The 26,039-nt window shown below is 46.6% G+C and overlaps 1 protein-coding gene across 1 annotated transcript in view; it reads right to left on the reverse strand.

Moving 5' to 3' along the window:
• The window catches only part of TRIM67 (tripartite motif containing 67), a 56,134-nt gene extending 32,341 nt beyond the window's left edge, over positions 1-23,793 (reverse strand). The window contains exon 1 of the mRNA XM_052640027.1: positions 22,753-23,793. Within this exon, the coding sequence (XP_052495987.1) occupies positions 22,753-23,793 (1,041 nt within the window). The remainder of the gene's footprint in view (positions 1-22,752) is intronic.
• Positions 23,794-26,039: the final 2,246 nt, after the last annotated feature.

Genomic DNA, 26,039 nt, shown 5'->3' on the forward strand with positions numbered 1-26,039 from the left:
CAGACGATATTAAGAAGAGGTGACAAGAATACACATATGAGCTATACAAGATAAAGTCTTAATGACCCGAATAACCACAATGGTGTGGTCACTCGCCTAGAGAGGGACATCCTGGAATGTGAAGTCAAATGCGTCTTAGGAAGCATTAGTATGAACAAAGCTAGTGGAGGTGATGGAATTTCTGCTGAGCTATTTAAAATCCTAGATGACGATGATGATGTTCAAGTGTTGCACTCAGTATGTCAGTAAATTTGGAAAACTCAGCAGTGGCCACAGGACTGGAAAAGGTGTTTTCATTCCAATCCCAAAGAAGGGCAACGCCAAAGAATATTCAAACTACCGTGCAATTGCACTCATTTCACATTTGGGTCATTAAGACCTTTTCTTGTATAGCTCATCTGTGTATTCTTGTCACCTCTTCTTAATATCTTCTGCTTCTGTTAGGTCCATACCACCTCTATCCTTTATTGTGCCCATCCTCCCATGAAATGTTCCCTTGATATCTCCAATTTTCTTGAAGAGATCTGTAGTCTTTCACATTCCTATTGTTTTTTCAGGTTTTTTTTTTTTTTTTTTTGCATTGTTCATTTAAGAAGGCTTTCTTATCTCTCCTTGCTATTCTCTGGAACTCTGCATTCAGTTGGGTATATCTTTTCCTTTATCCCTTGCCTTTCACTTCTCTTCTTTCTTCAGGTATTTGTAAAGCCTCCTCAGACAACCACTTTGCCTTCTTGCATGTCTTTTTCTTGGGGATGGTTTTGGTCACTGCCTCCTGCTCAAGTTTATGAACCTTTGTGCATAGTTCTTCAGGCACTCTGTCTACCAGGTCTAATACCTTGAATCTATTCATTATCTCCACTGTATAATCATCTAACAATCAAGCTAACCTTGAGCTAGCAAGGTTATGCTCAAAATCCTTCAAGCTAGGCTTCAGCAGTATGTGAACTATAAACTTCCAGTGGTACAAGCTGTTTTTAGAAAAGGCAGAGGAACCAGAGATCAAATTGCCAGCATTTGTTGGATCATAGAGAAAGCAAGGGAATTCCAGAAAAATGTCTACTTCTGCTTCATTAGGTACGCTAAAGCTTTTGGCTGTGTAGATCACTACAAACTGTAGAAAATTTCTAAGGAGATGAGAATACCAGACCATCTTGCCTGCCTCCTGAGAAACCTGTATGAGGGTCAAGAAGCAACAATTATAACTTATATACAATTAAAATAGTTGTACATGGACAACTGACTGGTTCAAAATTGGAAAAGGAGTACAAGACTGTATATTGTCATCCTGCTTAATTAACTTCTATGCAGAGGACATCATGCAAAATGCTGGGCTGGATGAATCACAAGCTGGAACCAAGATTGCCAGGAGAAATATTAGCAACCTCAAATATGCAGATGATACCAGATGGCAGAAAGTGAAGAGAAGCTAAAGAGCCTCTTGATGAAAGTGATAGAGGAGAGTGAAAAAGCTGGTTTGAAACTCAAGATTAAAAACACTACAATCATGGTATCTGGTCCCATCACGTCATGGTAAATAGAAGGGGTAAAATGGAAACAGTGACAGATTTTCTTTTCTTGAGCTCCAAAATCACTGCAGCTGGTGACTGAAGCCACAAAATTAAAAGATGTTTGCTCCTTGGAAGAAAATCTATGACAAACCTAGACAGCATATTAAAAAGCAGAGATAACACTTTGCCACCAAAGGTCCCTATAGTCAGAGGTATGGTTTTTCCAGTAATGTATGGATGTGAGAGTTAGCCCATAAAGAAGGCTGAGCACCAAAGAATTGAAGCTTTTGAATTGTGGTACTGTAGAAGACTCTTGAGAGTCCCTTAGACAGCAAGGAGATCAAACCAGTTAATCCTAAAGGAAATCAAGATGCTACAGCTCCAATACTTTGGCTATCTGATGCGAAGAGCCAACTCATTGAAAAAGATCCTGATGCTGGAAAAAATGGAAGGCAAAAGGAGAAGGAGGCAGCAGAGGATGAGATGGTTAGACAGCATCACCAATTCAATGGCCATGAATTTGTGCAAACTCTGGGAGACAGTGAAGGACAGAGAAGTCTGGCATGCTGCAGTCCATGGGGCCACAAGGAATTGGGCACAACTCAGAGACTGAACAACAATGAAGTGCATGAGACATATAATGTGCTTGAATCATCCAGAAATTATCCCTCCTGACCCTGATTCATGGGAAAATTGTCTTCCTCAAAACCAGTCCCCGGTGCCAAAAAGATTGGGAACTGCGGTTCTACTTGCAGAAGTCCCCTGACCAGACTCTTGCAAGTAGACCGTTCTTGTAGCTCCTGTGTCTTAGGTTTTGAGGAAGACTTTGGAATCAAAATGCCAGGTATGGATTCCAACTCACAACCTCCGTGTCCTTGGGTGAATTGTTTAACCTCTTCCTACCCCTGTTTTCCTCCACCATATAAGGGGGGACAGTGGCAGGAGGAACCCTGGGATGCTGTTGTGGGCTTAAGTGAGTTGCCTGTTAGTGTTGCAAGCTCAGGCGGGCACACATGCAGTGCTGTGTGTAGTCCCTGTCGTGACTTTGAACCTGGCTCTCAAAGCTCCCTTGGATTCTGTGAGTGCTTAGGAAAAAGTGTAATTTTTCCAATAAATCTTCTTCAGTTCAACTGAGCCATAGTTGATTTCTTTTGCTCACAACAAGTAAGTCTAACTGGCTGGGAGGTCAAACAAACACAAAGATAGCTATGCTGTAATCAGTGATTCATGCTGTACTTGGGTAAGTTCAGTCCCTCTGGAGATGGGGATGGTGGGAACTGTTTCTCCTTCCCAACCACAGCTCAGCTTCAGAGTCCAACTCCCCAAAATGCTGACAGCTTAGGAGTTCTTGATGAGCTCCTGCCCCAGACATGCAGGGGGAGCAGTTCAACTTGTCAACAGGTATCTTCAAGCTGCCAACATTGATTTGTCAGAGACACCAACCAAACTTCCTTGGCTAGGCCTTAATGCTGGTGAGGTCAAAAATAAGAAGCGGCAGGCCTGATGGGAACTCGCTACATCACTACATGTATCCCTGGGCACACACGGTCACTTCCTATTCTGATAAGAGGGTCAGTTAGTGCCAAACGACCCTCAAGAGCTCACATGTGCAGAAACCAGACCCAGATTAATTGCGAATTCTATGTTCCCCTAGGGACATAGGCTTGTCAGCTCATGTAGGAGTTAACAGGCAAGGCCAGCAGCCAGACACAGACGACCTCAGCACACCTGCCAGGCTGCTCCATCTTCTCCATCATGCATCCCTGTGTGCCTGCCTGATGTGGTCTCCCCCTTGCTTTGCCAGTGCCCATTCTCATCATCCAAAACTCAGCTCAGGGCTTCCCTGGTGGTTCAGTGGTTAAGAATCCCCCTGCCAAGACAGGGGCATGGGTTCGATCCCTGGTCTGGGAAGATCCCACATGCCTCAGGGCCACTAAACCGTTGTGCCACAACTGCTGAGCCCATGCACTGCAACTGCTGAAGTTCAAGTGCATGACCTCATTCCCCAGCAAGTGTAGAGTTTTAGGGTAGTTGTCCCTGAAACAAACTTCCAGGGCTTCCCTGGTGGTCCAGTGGTTAAGAGCCCACCTGCCAATGCAGGGGACGCAGGTTCAATCCCTGATCCGAGAAGGTCCCACGTGCTTTGGGGCAACTAAGCCCCCGTGCCACCACTACTGAGCCTGAGCTCCAGAGCCTGTGAGCGGCAGCTGCTGAAGCCCTCACTCCCTAGAGCCTGAGCTCTGCAGTAAGAGAAGCCACTGCGGGGAAGAAGCCTGGCACAGCAGTGAAGACCCGGCACAGCCAACAAATAAATAAAAAACAAGAAAAATAAATAAATCTTTAAAAAAGAAAGCTCAGCTCAAATGTCCCTCCCTCTTGCTGTCTCCTCTCTCCACCACCCCTTCGTGGCGGGTGGAAATGCTACTTTTCTGGGCTCCTGTACTGGCCCACATCTCATTATACTGTACTGTCTGCATGTGTTAACCTTTTCTTCTGCTCAGCTGTGTGGTCTTAGAGGATGGAAACTCTGCTTCATCTCTGTATGACTTACCGATGTATAGTCAATAAGTATTTGCTGAACAGATGAATTGAATAGTTTTTTGTTTTTTTGTTTTGTTTTTTTGACAATATGGCAGAGACGTTTATAAAATGAACCAAAGATCAGAAGCAAGGACCAGGACTTCCCTGGTGGTCCAGTGCCTGCCAATGCAGGGGACATGGGTTCGATCTCTGGTCTGGGAAGATCCCACATGCTATGGAGCAACTAAGCCCTGAGCCAGCGCCACAATTACTGATCCTGTGTGCCATAGCCCAGGGGCCACAACTACAGAAGCCTGCAAGCCCGAGAGCTCATGCTCTGCAACAAGAGAAGCCACAGCAAGGAGGAGCTTGCACAGCACCGGGAGGAGCAGCTCCCACTTGCCACAACTAGAGAAAACCCTAGCACAGCAGTGAAGACCCAGCACAAGCAAAAATAGATAAATAAAATTTCAAAATAGTAGAAATTCATACACAACCTTAACTACCCAGGAGTGATGATTAAATCAATGTGGCATACATATGTATGTAATTATGTATGTGGTCCCTAGTAAGGTAATTATATATATGTATGTGTAGCGCAGAGTCGGACACGACTGAGCGACTGAACTGAACTGAACTGAACACACAGGTAAGAATTTTAAGAGTACAAATGAATTTTCACATTTTCCTTTGCATCTTGTCTATATTGCCTAAATATTTAGAAATGAGTATCATCTTATGTAATTGAAAAAACAATAGGGTTATTTTCACTAAAAAATTCATGTTACTAAGGTCTCATTTGAAATTTCTATCCTGAGCAGTTAAGCAATTTTACAACTGAAAACAGTCACATGCTCTTTCCCTAGATGTCCTCTGATTCAGTACATTTAGACTTCAGAACAGTGTCTTGATGCAACAATACCATTGCTTATGATAACACTGGATGGCTAATATTTTCAGTATAATCAATTTGGGTGATCATCACAAGGGTTCAGAGGAAAGCTGAAGGATGACACTGCTCCCCTTGAAAGCCCTTCTCTCCTGCACCCCGCTGCTGCCCAGAGTCTACACGGTCCTCACTGCCACCCAACACCCACAGCCCCTCTCCCACCTCAAAGCCTTCATTCTCCCTGACCCACCACAAGGATCTGAATTCCCACTTGCCTTAATGTGCCTAGTCTCTGCTAGAAAACAATTCAAATCCATCCTGTCCAAATATTTTTATAGGGTATGAGAAGACAACTTTCCTGGTGGCTCAGATGGTAAAGAACTTGTCTGCAATGCAAAGTTTGATCCCTGGGTCAGGAAGATCCCCTGGAGAAGGGAAAGTCTACCCATTCCAGTATTCTTGCCTGGAGAATTCCATGGACAGAGGAGCCTGGTGGGGCTACAGTCCATGGGGTTGCAAAGAGTAGGACACGACTTAGTGGCTAACACTTCCAGTTTTTTTTCATGAGGAGGCAACTGGCTCCCTCTGCCTGGTTAGTAACTTACAATAGTTTTTCACTGTCCTGATCCTCAGTGCCACCAAATGTGATAGAGAGGGTCACTGCGGGTGTACTCAGTTAAGATGAGGTCGTAGTGGGGTAGAGTGGCCCCTTATCCCGTAGGACTGAAGTCTTTAGAAAAGGGAAGATTTCCCTGGTGGTCCAGGGGTTAAGAATCTGCCTGCCAATGCAGAGGACACAGGTTCGGTCCCTGGTCTGGGAAGATTTCACATGTTCCAGACCACTAAGCCCATGCGCCACAACTACTGATCCCTCGCTCTAGAGCCCATGCTCCCCAACCAGAGAAGCACCGCAGTGAGACGCCCGAGCACTGCAACAAAGCGCCCCCGCCACAACTAGAGAAAGCCCACACATGGCAACGAAGACCCAGTGCAGTCAAAAATTAATTAACCAGTTAATTAGAGAAGGGGGAATCTGGAGACAGACACACACAGCAGGAAGCTTGGAGTTACTCAGCCACAAGCCAAGGAGCTGCCTGGAGTCAGGAGAGGCCTGGATCAACCGTTCCCAGAGCCTTCACAGGGGGCCTGGTCCTGTGACACCCTGATCTCTGACTTCCAGCCTTCTGAGCTGTGAGACAAGAAATTTTGGTTGTGTTAAGCCACCCGGTTTGTGATAATGTGTTATGGTAGCCGTAGCAAACTAGTATACTTTCCCCTATTCTAACACGCGTGCTCAGTAGCTTTGGTCATGTCTGATCTTTTGCAACCCTATGGACTATTGGTAGCCTGCCAGGCTCCTCTGTCAGTGGGATCCTCCAGGCAAGAATACTGGAGTGGGCTGCCATTTCTTCCTCCAGGGGATCTAAAAAATGTTTTTTCATATATATTCAATGAAAGTGAAAGTGTTAATCACTCAGCTGTGTCTGATTCTTTGCAACTTCATGGATTGTAGACCACCAGGCTCCTCTGTCCATGGGATTCTCCAGGCAAGAACACTGGAGTGAGTTGCCATTCCCTTCTGCAGGGGATCTTCCTGACCCAGGGATCAAACTTGGGTCTCCTGCACTGCAGGTGGATTCTTTACCGTCTGAGTCACCAGGGAAACCCCTATAATCCCCGAATGGAATCGTACTACACATGTTCTTTCTCTAGACCAGAACATGGGCTTTAAGTCCTTTAGAGAAGAGGGGACACGGCCAAGTTGCTTGCACCTTCAGGAAAGAAGCAGGGGCTACAGTGGACTGAGTGCCCTGCAGTTACCATTGGTACCTTTCTTCACTTCATCTCACTTCATCCTCACACCTTTCAAGTGTGAAAACTGAAGCTGAGAGGCATTAAGAGACTTATCTCAAGACACAGCTCTAAACTGAACCCAGAGCTTTTGATTTCAACCCAAACCCTTCCCATTATACCAGTCAGTGAGGGCCAGAAGGTTGGTCCAGGTAGTACTAGGATAGATCATCGCTCTAGCACTTACTCATGTCGTGTGGTGAAAAGGCCCCACCAAGGAGACAACTGTGTCATTAGGGTGATGGCTGTTTCTCAGGCCTCCTGCAAGATCTCGGGCCCTGAAACAGTTCCCCCTTCTTTCCCACTGTGTTTGGCCCTGACACTCACAATGATCACGATCATGATCGTGACACTGGCTCTTCTTTTCCTAGCACTTTCTGTGAGGTGTGCACTGCTTAAAATGCATGGTCTCATTCCCTGAAAAGTGGTGGAGTTTTGGGATAGTTATCTCTAAAACAAAACTTCAGGGCTTCCCTGGTGGTCTAGAGATTAAGAATCTGCCGGCCAATGCAGGGGACTTGTGTCCGATCCCTGGTCTGGGAAGAAACCACATGCTTTGGGGCAACTAAGCCTGCGGCTACAACTACTGAGCCTGAGCTCTAGAGCCTGTGAGCTGCAGCTACTGAAGCCCTCGTGCTCCAGAGCCCGTGCTCCACAACAAGAAAAGCCTCCGCAATGGGAAGCACGCACACTGCAACCAGAGAGCTGTCCCCACTCGCTGCAACTAGAGAAAACCCACGTGCAGCAGTGAAGACCCAGTGCAGCCAAAAATAAGTAAATAAACAAAATTTTAAGAAGAAAAAAATATATTAAAAAACACTGTTGAAAAATGACTGTTTGAACAGAATAAATGAACTTTATTTATTCTGTTTCTGCTAGTTCCGGAGCACTAAAGAGTTCAGGAATGACAGTCTAGTAAACAGACTCAATCTGTTCTCTGGACAAGATCTAAGAGCTAACATTTGGGAAAAGTCTCAACCACATTTCTAGCTATCTTCTGTCATCCCACGAGATCAATGGATAGTTTCCGAAACCACTAGCGAATGTAATGGGGGAGGGGTGTGCCATGCTAACGAATGCAAATGGCTGTCTCCATCAGGGGCCAAGAAAAACGCATCCTTCTTCCTGCCCTCATTTCCACGCTGTTCCCTGGACTGCCCCTCCTGCATGAATCACACTGTTCCAAGAGTCACCATGAAGCTAAAAGGGACCCCACTGAAACAGTCATTTACTGTGTTGATATTAGAACACATTTTGGTGTTGAGTCACCATTCACATATTAAATAGATGTTTCTCTGGCCTCCTGGGTGCCAACTTCTCTTCTGGGTACTGGGGGTACAAAAGGAGCAAGACACAGCCCTTGCTGCCAAGATGTCCCCAATACAGCATTGTTTATGCATGTGATGTACTGTTGTTGTTTAAAGCAGAGACATTACTTTGCCAACAAAGGTCCATCTAGTCAAGGCTGTGGTTTTTCCAGTGGTCATGTATGGATTTGAGAGTTGCATTATAAAGAAAGCTGAGCGCCAAAGAATTGATGCTTTTGAACTGTGGTGTTGGAGAAGACTCTTGAGAGTCCCTTGGACTGCAAGGAAATCCAACCAGGAAATTTCCTAAAGGAAATCAGTTCTGAATATTCATTGGAAGGACTGATGTTGAAGCTGAAACTCCAATACCTTGGCCACTTGATGCAAAGAACTGACTCATTTGAAAAGACCCTGATGCTGGGAAAGACTGAGGGCAGGAGGAGAAGGGGATGACAGAGGATGAGATGGTTGGATGGTATCACTGACTCAATGGACATGAGTTTGAGTAAACTCCAGGAGTTGGTGATGGACAGGGAGGCCTGGCGTGCTGCAATCCATGGGGTCGAAAGAGTTGGACACGACTGAGCGACTGAACTGAACTGAGTCACTAAGTTGTTTCCGACTCTTTATGACCTCATGGACTGTAGCCCGCTGGGCTCTGCTGTCCTTGGAATACTGGAGTGTGTTGTCGTTTCCTTCTCCAGGGGATCTTCCTGACCCAGCAATCAAACCCGCATCTTCTGCGTCTCCTGCACTGTGGGTGGAATCTTTACCACCTGGGAAGCCCATGCATGTGATGTACAAAGTTGATTAAATAAAGAGAACTGGTAAGTCTCCGTCACCCACAAAATAGCACTGACAGGTGTAAATAAGAAAAGTCCGGTGAGGTGGGATTTTACATTTAAAGCTGTTTAGCACATGAGAATGAGTCTCGTGGAGACTCTGAGATAACCCAGTTGGTAGAAAAGTAGACCAGGGCACAGCAAGACTGTGCTTGCCTAAGAAAGGCCAGAGACCAAAGAGATTGTGTTCCATATCAGCCTGGGACAGGATATGGGTGCACAGACCCCTGGGGCAGAATTCTGACTTTGTCTTTGTACAAAGGCCATTCGCAGGGCAAAGCCAGGTGATTTTTTTTTTTTAATCACCTATGACCCAAACTACCTCTTTATTGGAATCAGGCCAGCCGCAGACACTGGCAACCATAACAGAATGGTTTTGGGGACAATCATGTCTGATGAGGACTTATCTTGGAGTTTTCTATTCATGGTTGGGCTTCCATGGTGGCTCAGAGAGTAAAGAATCTGCCTACAAGCGGGAGACCCAGATTTGATCCCTGGGTCAGGAAGATCCCCTGGAGCAGGGAATGGCAACCCACTCCAGTAATTTTGCCTGGAAAATCCCTTGGACGAAGGAGCCTGGCTGGCTATAGTCCATAGGGTCACAAAGAATTGGACACGACTGAGAAACTTTCACCATGTATGGTCAAATTATTTTAAAAAAAAGAGAGAGCACTTTCTTTTCATTTGGATACCTCCTTCCTTTGAGCTCTCCAAATCTTCCCAACACTTTGAAACCCAACTCAGCTCCAATCCTTTCCATGCAGCCTACCCTGTCATCTGCTGTTGATCCGACTCTGCTCTGCACCCTTTTACACTTAGGGTTTAGTGCCAGTTATCTGCACTCTGGGCTTCCCAGGTGGCACTAGTGGTAAAGAACCCGCCTGCCAATGCAGGAGACACAAGAAACTCAGGTTTGATCCCTGGGTTGGGAAGATCCCCTGTAGTAGGAAATGGAAACCTGCTCCCGTACTCTTGCCTGGAGAATCCCATGGGCAGAGGAGCCTGGTGGGCCACGGTCCACGGGGTCGCAGAGTCTGACATAACTGAGTGACTGAACACAATGACACATCTGAGCTCTGGTGCTGTTCTCTATTTCTCATGTGCAAGTGGAGAGACGGGCCCTTCTGTCCATCTAAAAACCTAAAACTAATGGCCAGAGCAAAATCGACTCTTTATCAGCCTTTTCCCATGTTCCTTTCACTGCCGCCTTGCTCCTGCAAGTCTTTTCTCTCATAGTTTCCTCACTTCTTTTTTTGCCCCCTCTCTCCTCTTAACTTAGTAAAGCTAATTGAGATGTTCAAAAGGTTTTTGCTGCCAAGTTTTACTAGCAAACTGGATAAATAAAACAACCTGGGGAAAATAATGAAAATTTACAAGAACCTTCAAAAGGATTATAGCCAGGCTATCTCTATTCTTCACTGAAATTTAAATGAAGCCAACAGCTAATCTTTCTTAGGCTCCCAAAGTAGCTGTCCCCTAAAATGCCGCTTCTGGAATCCATTTATCCCATCATTCTCTCACCACTGTCTCAAGATCCAGAATGTTTTCTGAGTCTCAGATGCTGTGTGGGTAATTTAAGTTTCCTCACTTTTATCAGAAGCAGTGTCATCGTTCTCAGTGCCCCTCGTGTGTGAATATATGTTCATCCCTGGTGTTTGAAAGTAGAAACTTGACTTTCAATATCTTTGTTAACACCTCACACAATGTTGTATATTTAAGTCTCTCCTTTCGATTCCTGGGTAGGGAACATCCCCTGGAGGAGGGCATGGCGACCCACTCCAGTATTCTTGCCTGGAGAATTCCAGGGACTGAGGAGCCTGGAGGGCTACAGTCCATGGGGATGCAGAGAATCGGACACGACTAACACTTTCACGTTTTCTTTCCCTGCTGAAAAAACTACTCATCACTCATGACCACAGCTCAAACACCATTTTCTCTTCAATCTCCCACTTGCTACCCTTCCCCTTCCCAATCTCCAGGCAAAATTAACTGCCTTCCCCTGCCTTCTCTCATTAGTTTATTCACTTGACAAATATGGCAGGTATTCCACTTTTGAATATCAGTTGTACAAATATTACAGGGGAGTAAAATTATCCTCTCCTCCGGTTGACTGTGAGCTCCCTGTAGCCTGTTTCAAATATATCCACAACCCTCAGCGCAGCCTGTGGGTTATGTAGGTGCCCAGTGAATGCCTATCCAATGGAACGTTTCAGTTGTATAATGCGAAGCCGTGAGATGGTGTTTGTCCTTCCCACGCTAGAGGAGACACAAATGCACCCAGGAATGACTCACCCTAACTGTACTCATACGTCCTGTGGACCGCACCACCGACATTCCGCCACCATCGCCACCACCATCACTATCACAGCACCCAGAAAAACCCTGAAGTCTGCATACCCCAAGTGAAACAAGAAGTTCTGAGAACCAGAGAAGCTTGGAGAAGATACCCACAATGCACACAAGCAGAAATCACTTGAGGAACTACCTGAATTTTGATTTAATCTTCCTGTTGGAAGGTTGGAAGGTAATTTTGCTCTCTTGTGTCTCTCCGAGTGTTGTCAGTGAGGCACTGATTGCTCTTTGTCCTGGGCGGTCCTTCCAAGGATCTTTGCATAGACAACCACCTCGGAAACTGGACTTACTGTCTCCCTCTGGAGCAAAGAGGCCTGTTCTTAATTAATGCCTTTTACCAAAGATTCAGCTTCCCTAAGCTCATGTTTCTCTTCTGTAAGGCAATTTACTGTGTGTGCCGATGTCATCTGGCTATCTTTACATCTTGGGGGAACTGGGCTCACGGAAATGGCACAAACATGCTGATACTATGAGTGTTGTTACTGCTGTGAGTAATAAACTGTCTTCAGTTCTCACCCAGGAGTTTCATGTCTCCTGTCCACATCCATGAACTGTGGCAAATGCATGTGTAATCTTGTACAAAGGCTAAACTCTCAAATCTCCCATGGTTTCTGACAGCCTCTCAGCGAGGTCTTCTGGCCCTACTGGGCCCTGACTTCCCCTCCGAGCATCTTCCCCTCCAAACAAGCTACAGAAGTGGAACCCTGCTGAGCTATGTGGAAGACAAATATTCATCAGGAATAAACTGCAAATACTTGTACAGGAAGCCACTTTGAGAGGTGATAATCACACCCTCCAAACAAGCTGAGATATGTGGTGATATTCACAGGAAAGTTGTAAAACAGGACAAATGATCCTGCAGTCAAGACCAGGCATAGTCATTCTGGAGATTCTTTATTGTAAGGGACTGAAAGGGAGAATGGAGCAGTCATGCATCCCACTGACTGGGAGGGTCCCTATTTCTTGTTCTGAACATTTTCAAACAGTATTTTGCTTGTGTAACAGTGACTAGGCACTGTTCAAAAGTAGAGGACTTTCTTAACAAGATTTTCCAGAAGTTTCCTTTTCTTTTTTGCTTTATTCAAGCAAGATACTTGCTAGATTATTCATTCATCTATTTAGTTCAAAGGGGATTTAAGACAGCTTTCAAGCGTTTATAGAATTCAAGATTGCATTACTTAAAGATAAACGAAGGATGCAGCAAATGGAGCTGGAAATGAGGTTCAAAATTTATAACATAAATTTCACACCAAATTGTATCCATTGTGTACACACCAAATATTTGGCTCTAAGCATTTTAGCAACCAAAGAGAAAAGTGAAATCTGACAATTTGCATAGACTAAAGGATCTATTATGTTTTAAAAGGGAGACATCTGCCTCAGAGCTGGCTTGACGGAGAGATGTGACAGTCACCACAGGAAAATACAAAGCCCTTCCAGGACCCTCATCTCTCTCCAAATAAAAACCGTAAGCCACTGGGGACAAACAGCAAAACCTGTCCCTTTCCCCTACCACCCCAAGCAAAGTGAAGGCCCCACAGGGCTGGAGACAGGGAGAAGGAAAATACCAGTCTTCCTGGAGAAGAGCAGGAGACAGCCATGGGTCCAGACCATTCAAGGCTTCCTGCTGCTGGGGAAAGGCAGGACAACTGAGAAGATGCAGAGAAAAGAGAAAAGATAAAAAGGGACTAATTTGTTGACTTGACACAGCTGAGGAAAGAATCAGTGAACTTAAAGAGAGATCAATAGAAACTAATGAAACTGTAACACAGAGACAAAAAGAATGATTAAAGGGAAAAGAACAGAGGGTTCAAGAACTGTGGAACAATATCAAACAGTGTAACATACATGTAACTGGAACACCGGCAGTAAAAGAGAGAGACGGAGAGCAGAGCAAAAGAATCATCTGAAGATACCAGATGAGAATTTGCCAAAAATAGTAAGACATCAAACCATGAATCAAAGAAGCTCAGAGAATGGTAAGCAGCATTCAGTTCAGTCGCTCAGTCGCGTCTGACTCTTTGCAACCCCGTGGACTGCAGCACTTCAGGCTTCCCTGTCCTTCACCATCTCATGTCCATTGAATCGACGATGCCATCCAACCATCTCATCCTCTGTCATCCCCTTCTCTTCCTGCCTTCATCTTTCCCAGCAACAGGGTCTTTTCCAATGAGCTAAGCAGCATATGAATGCATAAACTTCTCTCCATTTTTGGACTTTCCTCGTGGCCCAGTGGTTGAGTCCACCTGCCAATGCAGGGGACATGGGTTCGATGCCTGCTCAGGGAAGATTCCACATGCTGTGGGGCAACTAAGGCCATGCCCCACAACTGCTAAGCCCACTGCACCGCAACTACTGAAGCCCATGTGCCTAGCCCGTGCTCCTAGAGCTTGTGCTCCGCAACAAGAGAAGCCACCACAGTGAGAAGCCTGCACGCCACAACTAGCGAGTAACCCCCACTCGCCACAGCTAGGGATGGCCCATGCACAGCAATGAGTGTCAACTACAAACGGCAACAGAAAACAACTTCCCATCTCTGCTGCCTTCGGCCTAGTCCAAGTCCATATTTATAGTCCAAGTGACTCCCATTGCCTCTCAGTGGTCTCCTTCCTCTACTCTTATCCCCTACCACCCATTTTCCAACCGCAGTAAAACAAATATTTAAAAAAAACCACATCACTCCTCAGTGTAAAGTCCCCCAGTCATCTCCCTGTGCATTTAACATGAAATCGCATGTGTTCCCTGCACCCTCTGGATCCCGTCTGTATCTGCTCCTGCCGCTTATCCACTTTTTTCATGTACCCTAAAGCTTCTTGGGTCTTGCTCTCCTTGTGAGGTGAGCTGTCTTCAGAAGTGTGCTGGGCTGGTTACTTCTCAGCCAATCTTCAAACCTTGCTTTTTCCAACTTTCCCCATGAACAAGTGTGCCTAACTGCTTTTTATCACATTTTTTGCGTCCATTGTAGTACTTATTATTATCAGAAATTATCCAATGTATTTACTTGTCCCCCCCCCGGCCCCCGGAATTGTATTTCTACTCTTTTTTTTTTTTCCCAATGTATTTACTTGTTTATGCACATGTTGATTTTCTCTCTCTAGGAAAAGATCTCTGCTCTTGGGAGGGAAAAACCTGCCCTTCCATGGCCTTGGTGCTTACAGTGGTCCCTGGCATGATACTGGCACTGAAGATTTCAGCGTTGATTGAATAAGCAATTAGGTCATTTGAAGAATAAATATGCATTAGTGGCTGAGGTTCAGAGGAAGGAATTACAGGTCAAGAGGTGTCATCAACATTTAAGTCATCCTCAGTGAGTGTTAGAGATGAATTTTAGTCATGTGGGTACACAGCTCAGCTGAGAGGTAGCCAGACATTTGATAACACATGATTTATGGAGTGATGTTAGCCACAATTGTCTTCTTCAAAGAGGACTGTCATTTCTGATTATTCATATTTTTTTGGTTTTCTGGTTTTATAGGTATCACCCAGAATATATAGATATCAAATTATAAGGAAGAATTTGGAGACTGGACAAGTACAAAATTTGCCTAGTTTCCTAATACAACCTTGACCTATTTTTTAAAACGATGCACTGTCTGGACAGGTTTTTCAGATGCCATGTGACCAAGGCCCAGATTCTCCTGCTGGATGAGTGCTGGCGGGGTCCAGATTCCAGTCTCTTACAGCTGGCATCTAGGCTCCACCACCTCACTGGCTCCTGTCTCTTGTGGGTCCTTCCCTATTCTCTCTTTCCTGCAAACCACTTCTTCCTTCCGTAGCCACATGAGAAATGAGGAGACAGAGCTATTTGATCGTCTCGATTTCTCCCAGCACTCAAATTCTTTTATCCTATTTGTCCTAAAGAGGATGCACTGTCTCCTTGTACCCTTTCATTCCCCTTTTCTGTGGCCCATCGCAGTCAAATGAGGGAGGGGTTGTGCCCCACGTGCTGCTCCACTTTCTAGACTAGGTGTCCGCCAACCCTTTATTTTTTCCCATTCCTAATGACTCTTTAGGGGATGCCGTATGCCACCTGTTTTTGTTCAGATACACAGAGTATTCTGTTACATTTTTGTAGTCAATTGAAAGGTACAAAGGAGGAAACTTGATCATCATTTTACAGAATCATTTCACAAATTGCTGTGCAACTGTGACAATCCCCTCAACCTCACTATTCCTCTTCTGCAAAGGAGGAGGCTGGAGTTATAATTTCTGCTAGGAAACAGCCTACCCTAGAAAATGGAAATTCTAAGCAGGGAGGTGTGAATTCATGAGAGCCCCACAATATCTGCCTGGATTTTCTCCTGCTCCTTTGGGTTTCATGGTTCCGAGAGTTCCAACCTCCCTCATTCTCTGGGCAGGCCCTTCAAAACTGCCCAAAGAGTGGATAAAGCACCCTCTTTGCTTCTTTATAGAAGAACTAATACACACACCCAAAGGAAACCCAGATACACAAACATCAGTGAACATGTTTCTGTTCAGACCAGGGAAGCAGCAAAGAGCATCTGTCTGAAGTTCCCTTCTCACGAGATACCCATGCTCTGGCCCAGGAGGGCTCAGGCAGCATCACCGCCCCTCAGAGCTTCCTGCCTCTCTCTGGGTCAGGGGTTTTTTGAGCACCACACTGCCTCCGTCCTAGCACCCAGAATCTGGTGAGCTTGAAGATTCCCAGGGTAATTAAGACTCTGGTTCAAACCTCTCAGCCCCACTAGAGTCCCCTTCACACTGCTTCTCAGATGACATGCACAGAATGTTGGGCCCAGTGCCCTTGAGCCCCCAAGTATTCCCATCAGGGCTTCTCAAACTTTAACATCTGTCTGGTTCAACTAGGGATGTTGCTGAATTCAAATCATGCGTCAGTGGCTGTGGCGGGTCTCAAGATTCCACATTTCCAAAGAGCTCCCAGTGCCGCTGCTGTGCTGCAGACCACTCTTTGAGTCACAAGATCCTAGTCTAGAAGTTGGCACTTTTCCCCCATAAAGAGCCAGACAGTGAATATTTTTTGGCTTTGCAGGCTATAGATCTCTGGTCACAGCTACCCAACTCTACCCAAAACAACCATCGCCCAAAGAAGCTATGGACAGAGTGTAAGCAAATGAGGATGGCTGTGTCCCAGGAAAACTTTATTCACAGAAACAGGCGGAATGCCAGCACGTCAGCCCCTCTAATCCATCTCAGAGAGTAGGAGATCTCTCCTTTTTAAAACAATCTATCTCGCTGGCATCTACAAGCAAGGTCCCATCTCCACCAATGTAGACCCAGATACAGGACATCCCACTGCTGGCTAAAAATAGAACACCTTAGCCATGGAGTGACCACCAGGGCCATACTTGGAAACACATTCTTCTGTAGTAATCTGGGGTTTTCCTTTCACAGTCTCTAAAGTCCTTCTCAATTCTCCTGAACCCCTATCCTCCATAAACAGTCTTCAAAGAGAAGAGAAAGCAATTCGAGTTTCTGGATTCTTGCTTTCTCTCAAACACACTTTTTGTTTTTCAGATGTATGGAATGATGAGGAAAGAAGGTACTTCAAAGCTTGTAACACAGGAGTTCTTTCTAATCATTGTTCCTGAATTACTGACCTGCCTGGAATTAAATCCAGGCATGAGGCAGGCTACAGCCCTGGTGGCTTTAAAGACAGTGGTGATATTAACACAGAGGGTGGTTTCAGAAGACAATGCAGCCTCTGCTTATCAGAGTCAGCTCTTGTTCCCAGGCATCTACGCAGTTTTGCCACTGGTTCTTAGCCAGTCTGGGACTGATGGAACAGAAGCCAGCCTATGCAATTCATTTCTCAGAGCTCCAGAGTTGGTTAAAGAGTCAACATTTCAAACAATCCAAGTTTCCACTCAGATTGTGTATCTTTCCATGCTGCATGCTCTGACAGCTCTGAGAGATTTCTGTTAAGTAACTCTCAGCTTGCAGTAATTAGCCAGAAATCTGGAAACTTCAGACCTCCCAGATATTTGCCAAACACTTCTCTTTACCTAAATCTCTTCCCGCCCTTTCAATCCCACTCAAAAATGCCTTAGATGGGCCCTGAAGCATTGGTCTTTTCATGGGCCTTAATTCAAGAGGGGATAGGTGGCGCTACTGGTAAAGAACCCGCCTGCTGATGCAGGAGACCTAAGAGGCTCGGGTTTGATTCCTTGGTTGGAAAGATCCCCTGGAGGAGGGCATGGCAATCCACTCCAGTGTTCTTGCCTGGAAAACTCCATGGACAGAGGAGCCTGGTGGGCTATGGTCCATAGGGTTACAAAGAGTTGGACACTACTGAAGTGACTTAGCACACACACACGTATTTAAGCAATAGTTATACATATTAAACCAGTTTTTGAGCGTAGACAGATCACAGGCAGGTAGTTATAAAAATTTAGATACTGTGATCCTCTTTAAAAATAGTTCTAATAATAATGTAATGAAAATAGCAAACAATGGTTACTAGAAACAAGACAATCCATCTATTTGTTTTCCTCCATGGTCCTTGTCAACATGAATTAAAAAATTTTAATATACTTTTGCTATTGGGAGAAAAGATGGGTATGAACTTTATGGAAAGCAATTTGGCAACATTAATCAGATGTCTGAAAGCCAGATCTCCTTTGATATAGCAGCTCCATATTTAGAAATTTAACTTAAGGTGATTATTAAGAATATAGGCATAGATTTAACTTGAAAAATGTTCCTATGAGCAAAAGACTGAAAACATCTAGATAATAAAGTCCAGCATTAGGATGTGGATAAATCCTTACAATGGAATAACATGCAGCCATCCAAAATGATGTACATTAATTGACAAGAAAGATATTCATATTGTATTGTTAAAGAAAAAAAAAGACAATTATAAAATAAATATATAATAGAATTCTAGAAGGAAAAAACTCCAAAATGTTAGAATTCGTTTTTCTCAGCAAATTGAAATTTGGGGATGATATTTAATTTCTACATCTCTACACCTGTAATTCTAATGCTTAACAAAGAGCATTTATTCCCTGAGTTATAATGTACCACAAATATTCTAATAAATATATTTATGACCATATACAATTATGATTACATGTTCTGCTTTTGTCATTTATGTGTTATCTTTTAATGGAGAAAGTCTTTCCTCTGAGACTTAAAAGTTTAATCCCATTCTTTATCTCTTCTATAAAAATAACGTAGGACCAGGCTGCTGAGAAGATCCTTGGGACATGGCAGTAACCTGAAGTCCTGTCTTTCCTGTGATTTTTAGACCTTACTGTCTCCTTTGCTCTTGTGAAATGCTGATTCATTGGGAACTGTATTCCTGGGGTACAATGAGATTTTGTTTTGATTCTCTTCTATTGTTCATGGTTCTCAAAAGACTTCTGAAGAAGGGCTTATCCAGCAGTCCCTACCTCAGTTCAAGAATCAACTTCTAACCATTTTAATTCAGAGTCCTGCACTCAGCAGGAATTACAGTGGTTGCTGACATTCTGTGACATGACACACTAGGAAGAGGTCCATCCCACAGTGACCCTCTCCTACTAGTTTCAGGAAAATCAGAATTCCACCCAATAGCAAAAAGACAGAAGCTCTCATGGAAAGCCTCCCTTCTTTGTCTTATCTTTCGCACTGCATTGCTTCTTCACATCAAATTCTTTGAAATGATTAAGCCTCTTCCAGGAGAATCATTTAAAAATCTGTTTGGCCAAGACCTGAAGTGTTTACACTGTTTTTGAGAGGTGATAATCAACCTTGTTTCAAAATAGATTTCAGTGTCACTTACACATCTTTTTGCCTAAGAATCACTAATTAGATGGCAAGCTCTAGTCGCACTGGAGAGGAATTAAAGCTTTGCTTAAGGCTTCTGCAGTCATAGGGATATTAGAGAAATATTTCTGCCCTGATTCTAGTTCTGGTAGTGCACCAAGATTGTCATGGCTCCTGGGATTTTCAGACTATGACAGTAATGACAGTAACAACAAAATCCAGAGACTTACTAAAGAACTCAAACAGCCACAGTGGGGTGTGAAATCGAGTTAATCTTTCAAAAGTAGTCATCTAGGGACTTTCCTGGCAGTCCAGTGGTTAAGACTTTGCCTTCCAGAGCATGGGGTTCTATCCCTGGTTAGGGATCCCATAAGCCTTGGGGCCAAAAAACCAAAACATAAAACAGAAGCAATATCATAACAAATAATGACTTTAAAAATGCTCCATATAAAAAAATAATCTTAAAAACAAACAAACAAAAGTAGCCACCTTCACAGCTCAAAATGGTGGTCTAGATGCCTGCTCACAAATCAAGATCAAACTTTCCATCAGGGCTGTCTTTGTTCTCTTTTCTTTAGATTTTCAACCCCTACTTGAGATGATAAGGAGCACTTAATGATTTCCCGTTCTGTAGAAAAACAGCACCTGGTGAAAGAGAATAGCAGAACTTCCTCTCATTCTTGAGAAGAAGTTTTCACAAAAGTATCTCATAGAATGCCTTCTTTACTTAGGAGTATGTCTTAGTTCCCTGAAGACGTGATATTAAATTGAGACACTTAGATTCTGCATAGCTGTGTTTTCCTCAGATAACTGTCCCACTCTATTGAGCAAATATTATGTATTCTTTTCATATTTCCTCAGATAAAAATGTTGTAAAACTGCTGTTGACACCAAATCAAGATGACCAGTGTTTTCCCCGCATGATCTTGGTTATTGAAACCATTGCTCATTATCCAACTCACTTTTCCAGGTAAGAGACTTAGTCTTTTAAAACTGCAGATTCACCTCAACTCATTTTAGTTTCCACTCTACACTAAGCCTAAACATTTAGGTGGCAACGTCTGAAATTAGTTCTAGCTATCTAAGCTGTGAAAATTATACCAGTTTGTAAATCTGAATGGGAATCTTGTCTTGATAATCGATCACAACCTCTTTGCAGATTTCTTTAGTTGTAAAATAATGTCTCTTCACTTGAAAGATAAAATAAACAAGGCAGCTACAATTATCATGAAGTGATATGCAACAAAATGTCATATGAACGACAGCTCACTGGAGCGGACATTCTCATTTCGCTCAAAGCTATTTTAGGGCTGTTTTCTCCAGATTGCCAAATCACTGCAGTCAACTAAGAGCTCTTTGCTGTTGCCTTATAGCTTTCTGCAAGTTTAGTGCTTTTAAGGATTAAGACTATAATTCACCCAGCCGTGTCTGACTCTTTGCGACCCCATGGACTGTAGCCTACCAGACTCCTCCATGGAATTCTCCAGACAAGAATACTGGAGTGGGTAGACTCTGCCTTCTCCAGGGGATCTTCACAAGCCAGGGATCAAACCTGGATCTCCTGCATTGCAAGCAGATTCTGTACCATGTGAGACATCAGGGAAGGCAATAATAATAATAATAATAATAATAATAAATATATATTGGTTACTGTGAGTCAGGTACTGTGCTAGAGGGTAAATATACAGTATTATACTTACCCTAACAACAACTATCTGAGTTAGACATTATTTAGTGGGCTTAAAATTGTGCCTAAATGTTTATAGCAAGTGAATTACAAACCCTGAGAGTTGGTTCTAGGTCTGTGCAACTTACAACACGGTTTCTCTCAGAGACATGAGAAATAGAATATTTCAACACACAAATATGTCACGGTCACCAGCAACTGCAGCCACCATGGATGGTGAGCTGGTGAACTCCGAGGGAACTCAGGAAGAAAAGAATACCAGCTATCTAGTAGCCATCACTGCAGCCACTCCCTATGGTGAGCCCTGAGGAAACTAAGGATGTGAAGAAAACACAGGAGATTGGCCCCCAATAGCTGAGGTGCATATCAAAGGAATGATTTCAGTGAGCCCAGACCGTTGCATCTTCCCATATACAGAAAAGCCCTAAATTCCTCAGCTTGAGTTATCTGCTTTTCTTTAATTAATGATAATCTTTTGATGTTCAGACTTGCCCTTATTTGCAAAATTTCCGTATAACCTGGTTCCTCCTGTCACCTCTTTGGAGCAGTTCTCTCAAGATTTCTTGAGCTGCTGCCTCTCGGGCATGAAGTTCTAAAAATTTCCACTAAATAAAACAAAACTTTCAACTTTTAGGTTGTGAATATTTTTAAGTCCACAGACAGTATTGATATTTTTATGTATTATTGTTTTGATGGAGGTTGTCTGTGCACTGTAGCCTATTTCACAGCTTCTTGGCCTCTAACCCAGATGTCAGGGGCAACTTCCTAAGTGTGACAACCAAAACTGTCTCCAGACATTGGCAATGTCCTATAAGGAGAGTGAAATTGTTCCCAAATGAGAATCACTGCTCTAGAATTAGAGATTTGACTCCAGATTTCTCTTTTCTGGCCTATAATGCAGATTTCTCTCTCCAGGGTGGATTTCTGAAGTGTTCTTCATTTTTTTTGTCTGAAAATGTTGAGTTACAGAAATAACTGACACACTGTAGCAGAAATTGTATAGCAGCTGTATGTAATAAATCTATAGTATAAATGGTTGGCCCCTTCTTCTCTCCCCACTGTGCTCTCCTTTTTGTCCATTTCCAGTTGGATGATATGAAGAGATAATTTATTATTATTATTATTATTATTATTATTGCCTTCCCTGGTGTCTCACATGGTACAGAATCTGCTTGCAATGCAGGAGATCCAGGTTTGATCCCTGGCTTGTGAAGATCCCCTGGAGAAGGGAAAGTCTACCCACTCCAGTATTCTTGTCTGGAGAATTCCATGGAGGAGTCTGGCAGGCTACAAGTTGCCTTATTTTCCTGTGTCTTTCCTCCTCAATCAGAATACATACTTCTTGTTGGGGTCTTTGGAGACCTCCTGCTTCTCTGTGGGGCAAGAGTTTACTGGAAAGAGGACATTGAATGATAAACATACAAACTTGCCGTTGGACTCTTTGAACAAGGAACCTGGATTACTGACCTTAGCAGTGAGTCCAGTTGCTCAGCCTGAACTTGGATTAGGAAATTAAGGAATGTTTGTTAGAAAAAGTGACCTCACTCACGCCTTGGGGTCTGATCAAGGGCCTCACCTGATTTTGAAGGCTTTTCTCCTTCTGTGTCAGATATGAAGATACATTGGCAGCCACAAGTGTATGTGAGTTGCCTATTAGAGGCTGTTCCTTCCCACTAGGGAGGTGGCATTCCCAGGCAAGTCCCTGGGAAGATGGCTTAAAGCAGCCTGAAGATGAGTGTGGCTTTCTGTCTTCCTAAGAGCTAACTCTGCAACCCTGCCACACTTCCATCACCCAGAGTCCCAGTAAGAGAAAGTTTCTCTATAAATCCAGGTGCCATAAATCCAAAGGGGTCATCAGTGTAACTTACTAGTCAACTTTGGGAGTGAAAGAGTCCTGCGACCTGCTTCTGCATGCTGGATGACTTTTGGGTAGAATCAAAACAGCCTCAAGGGGGAGGGGACCTAGTATGTCATCTTTCCATTCCCTTCCCATTTCCAGCACCAACGGGAGGGGACACCCTTTTCTTTGCACCCGTGTCCACGTGCCCCGCCCAGCGGCGCTCACCTTGTGCTGTTTCCACATGGCCCCCAGCGGCTTCACCTCGTGCTTGCCGTGCCGGCCTTCCTCCAGGCACAGATAGCACACCGGGGTTCGGCAGCTTAAGCAGTACATGCTGTAGTTCTCCATTTCGTGTTCGGGGCACGTAGGGTACTTGCGGGCGGTGTTGCCCCCCGCCGCTCCGGCCCCGGTGGCTCCCGGGCTCTTGCAGCCGCCGCTTCCGCTGGGGGCGCCCTGGACAGCGCCCGGGGACCCGGAGGCGACCTCGGATGGCGCGGGCGGCGGCGGCGGCTGCACCAGGCGATGCTTAGCGAAGGGTCCCCGGGATGGATGGCACTTGAGCTGGCAGGCAGCGCAGTAGAGCACGTCACACTGCTCGCAGAGCGTAGCGGCCGGCTCCGGCGGGGTGCGGTCGCACAACTGGCAGATGGCCACCGCAGCCGCTGCGGACGACCCCGGCGCCGCCCCGCGGCCCTGCTGATACCGCTGCACGATGGCCTCAAGCAGTCGGTTGCGCTGGAAGCCGCGCAGGCCGCGGTGGTCCAGGGAAGCGCTGCGGTGGCACTGCGGGCACGTGATGGAGCTTGAGGACGAGGACAGCGAGGAGCAGGCGGCGCCCCGGGCAGCAGCGGCGGAGGAGCCGGGAGGCGCGGGCACCATGGGCAGCACTCGAACCCCGTTTGGGGACTTGAGGCTCGGGGTGTAAGAGCCATAACCGCTGTCTGTCTCACTGTACAAGCTCAGCTTGTCCGCGTGGTCGCTGCCGCCTCCCGCACCGCCGCCCAGGCCGCCAGCTGCGCTTCCGCCCGAGCCGCTGCAAGCTGGGCCAGCCGCCGCCTCCTGGTCTAGAGGGGGCGCGGCGGCGGCGCCTGAGGACAGCGCTGAGCCCCGAGAGTGCAGAAGCGGCGGGGGCAGGTGTTGCTCACCGTCCGGGGTCTGCATCGCGATGGTACGAGCACAAGGCAGGCAGACATTGTGGGAACATGGCAAGATGATGGGCTCCCGAAACAGGGAGCCGCACACTGGGCACTTCAGCTCCTCCTCCATCGCTGAGCCGGCGGAGAACTGCTCAGGGTGGAAGGTGGAATGGCCCAAGCTCCGCAGACGGGCAGAGGAGAATAAGTGAGGTTAGCACCAGTGAGATGGGAGGAGGGAGCATCACACGGGCATGACTACTTTGCAACCCGTGGGCACGCCCCTCTCTCTGTCCTGGGGCCACCGCCCATAGACGATTAGGTGAGGGGGAAGAGGTAAAAGAGGGTCCTCACCTCTTGCCCGCGAGGCTCCTGCACCAGAGGCTTCAACCTGCGGCCAGAGTCCGGGGCCGGTCGGCTGCCCCCGAGGTGGCCTGCGAGATGCTTTAGGTGATGAATCAGCACTAGCGCCGCCGCCGGCAGCAGCGGGCGTCTCCTCTCCACATCAGGACTGGCTGCTGGGTTGCGGATCGCTAGCTCTCCCGTTTCAGCCCTTCGGTTCCAGATTCCAGTGGGCAGCTGTCCAGGGGTCCCCTTTGCCCTCGCCCCGCCCCTAGTCCGGGCGACCTTTGAAAAGGAGGGAGAGTAGGCCGCTTGGCCTTGGGGCTGGGTTCAGCACCACGAGGCGACGGACAGCGCCCGGGAACCGAAGGTGCAGCTCGAGCTTCTCTCGCACGGACCCAGGGGCCGCCACCTGCCGTGTCTCCGTGCCAGCGACTACCTCCGGCGGCCGTGCCGGCCAGGAGATCTTCTCTCACCTCCCTCTCTGGCCGCTGCTGCCGCGGGCCGAGCGCGCCCTGGGGCTCTCTCCCCGAGGGCAGGATTGACCCTCCGCTTCGGTTCGCAGCCTCTTCCTGCGGCGCCTCTGACCTTGGCCGCGCGACGCTGCAGCCAGCGGGCGGAGGGCGAGCGCCCGGCTGGCTCGGGAATCCCCTCTCGTCTCCCTCCCCGCGCAGCCTTCTCCAGACGCCGCGCGCCCAGGAGTTGTAATTTCCAGAGCCGGGAGTAGTGATGGGGAGGAGGGGAGGAGGAGGGAGGCGGAGTCTGCTCGGCGAATGAGGGCTCGCCTCTTGCTGCTAGGGGAGGCAAGGGGCAATTTTAAGGGTTCGCAGAGAGGATCATTGTTAATAACAATCTATTATTTGGATGGAAATTGCACCTTGAATTAGTACGACGATCCGTCCCGTCCCTGCCATCATCTCCCCTGCCCATTCCCCCTTACTCCCACCCGCCACCATAAAAGGGTAAAAACAGGGTCCTAGAAAGCCAGTTGTTTACAAATGCAGCGATAGGACGGTTGACAGTCGCTTCCTAAATCTGATAGACCGAAAAAATGCAGCAGCAAGATGTCGGACAACCTGGAGTCAAAGGGTGAGGTTTTATTTATGGATCAAACCACAAGCCATCTTGTCTCTTCAATCGAGAGGGCTCCTGCGCGATCGATGTCAGTCGTCTAATAGAGAGTGGACCCCGCACGGGATTTATAAAATGGGACTTCTTGGAGAAACGCGAAGACGAGCCACCTATGCCCGTTGGCCCTCGGAACCCATTCCCTGGACCCCGGCCTACCCTGCCGCCGAGCGGGCGGCAAGGGGCAGGCGGGAAGGCTGCGACCATGGCTGCTAGTTTTATGAATGAAAAAATCTCCACATTGTGCCTCGCCAGCCTCGAGGAGAGCCTCCCACCCGCGGCCAGGCTGCTCGTCTGCGTAGCTGTTGTCTCTCCGCCGCCGGGAAGGATGGGTGGGGAGGCCCCCAGGGAACGCGGGGGCTGGGGCTGGCAGGAGCAAGTGCTCGCGGCGCTGCCGGCTCTGCCTACCGACGCTTCACGGTGGCCTGAAACAGACACAAATTAGGAGATCGTTTGTTTAAAAACGACAAGAATATTGAAGTCACGCCTCCTCCTGTTCTCTGGTTCTCCCGCGCTCCAAACAAAGGCAGGAGAGGAGCCGCAGCGCCGGGCGGGGAGCCTCGGTGTCTGCCAGTCACCAGGCGGGGAGCGCGCCCACTGGGGCGGGGCGGCCGCGGGAGAAAGCCGCCACCCTTGGGGAGACCCGTGCCTGGAGTAAGGGGTTGGGGGCGGCGCAGGTAGACCCCCGAGGGAGAGGCGTGCTGACGTTCTCCTGACCGAACTCTGCGAGTGAGGATTCCAGGTGGGAATCTCGGCTCCGTGACCAGTCGCTTCCACCCTGAGCAGCCTACTTATGCTTTCCTAGTCTCTGAGCCTGCATAGAATGGCAATAATACTTCTGTGTGAGTAGTAAACGAAGTTGTCCTAAATACAGATTGCATATCTTACTTCCTGCTCTAAAATCCTGTG

This window comes from Budorcas taxicolor, chromosome 5, assembly GCF_023091745.1.
Source record: "Budorcas taxicolor isolate Tak-1 chromosome 5, Takin1.1, whole genome shotgun sequence".
NCBI lineage: Eukaryota > Metazoa > Chordata > Mammalia > Artiodactyla > Bovidae > Budorcas > Budorcas taxicolor.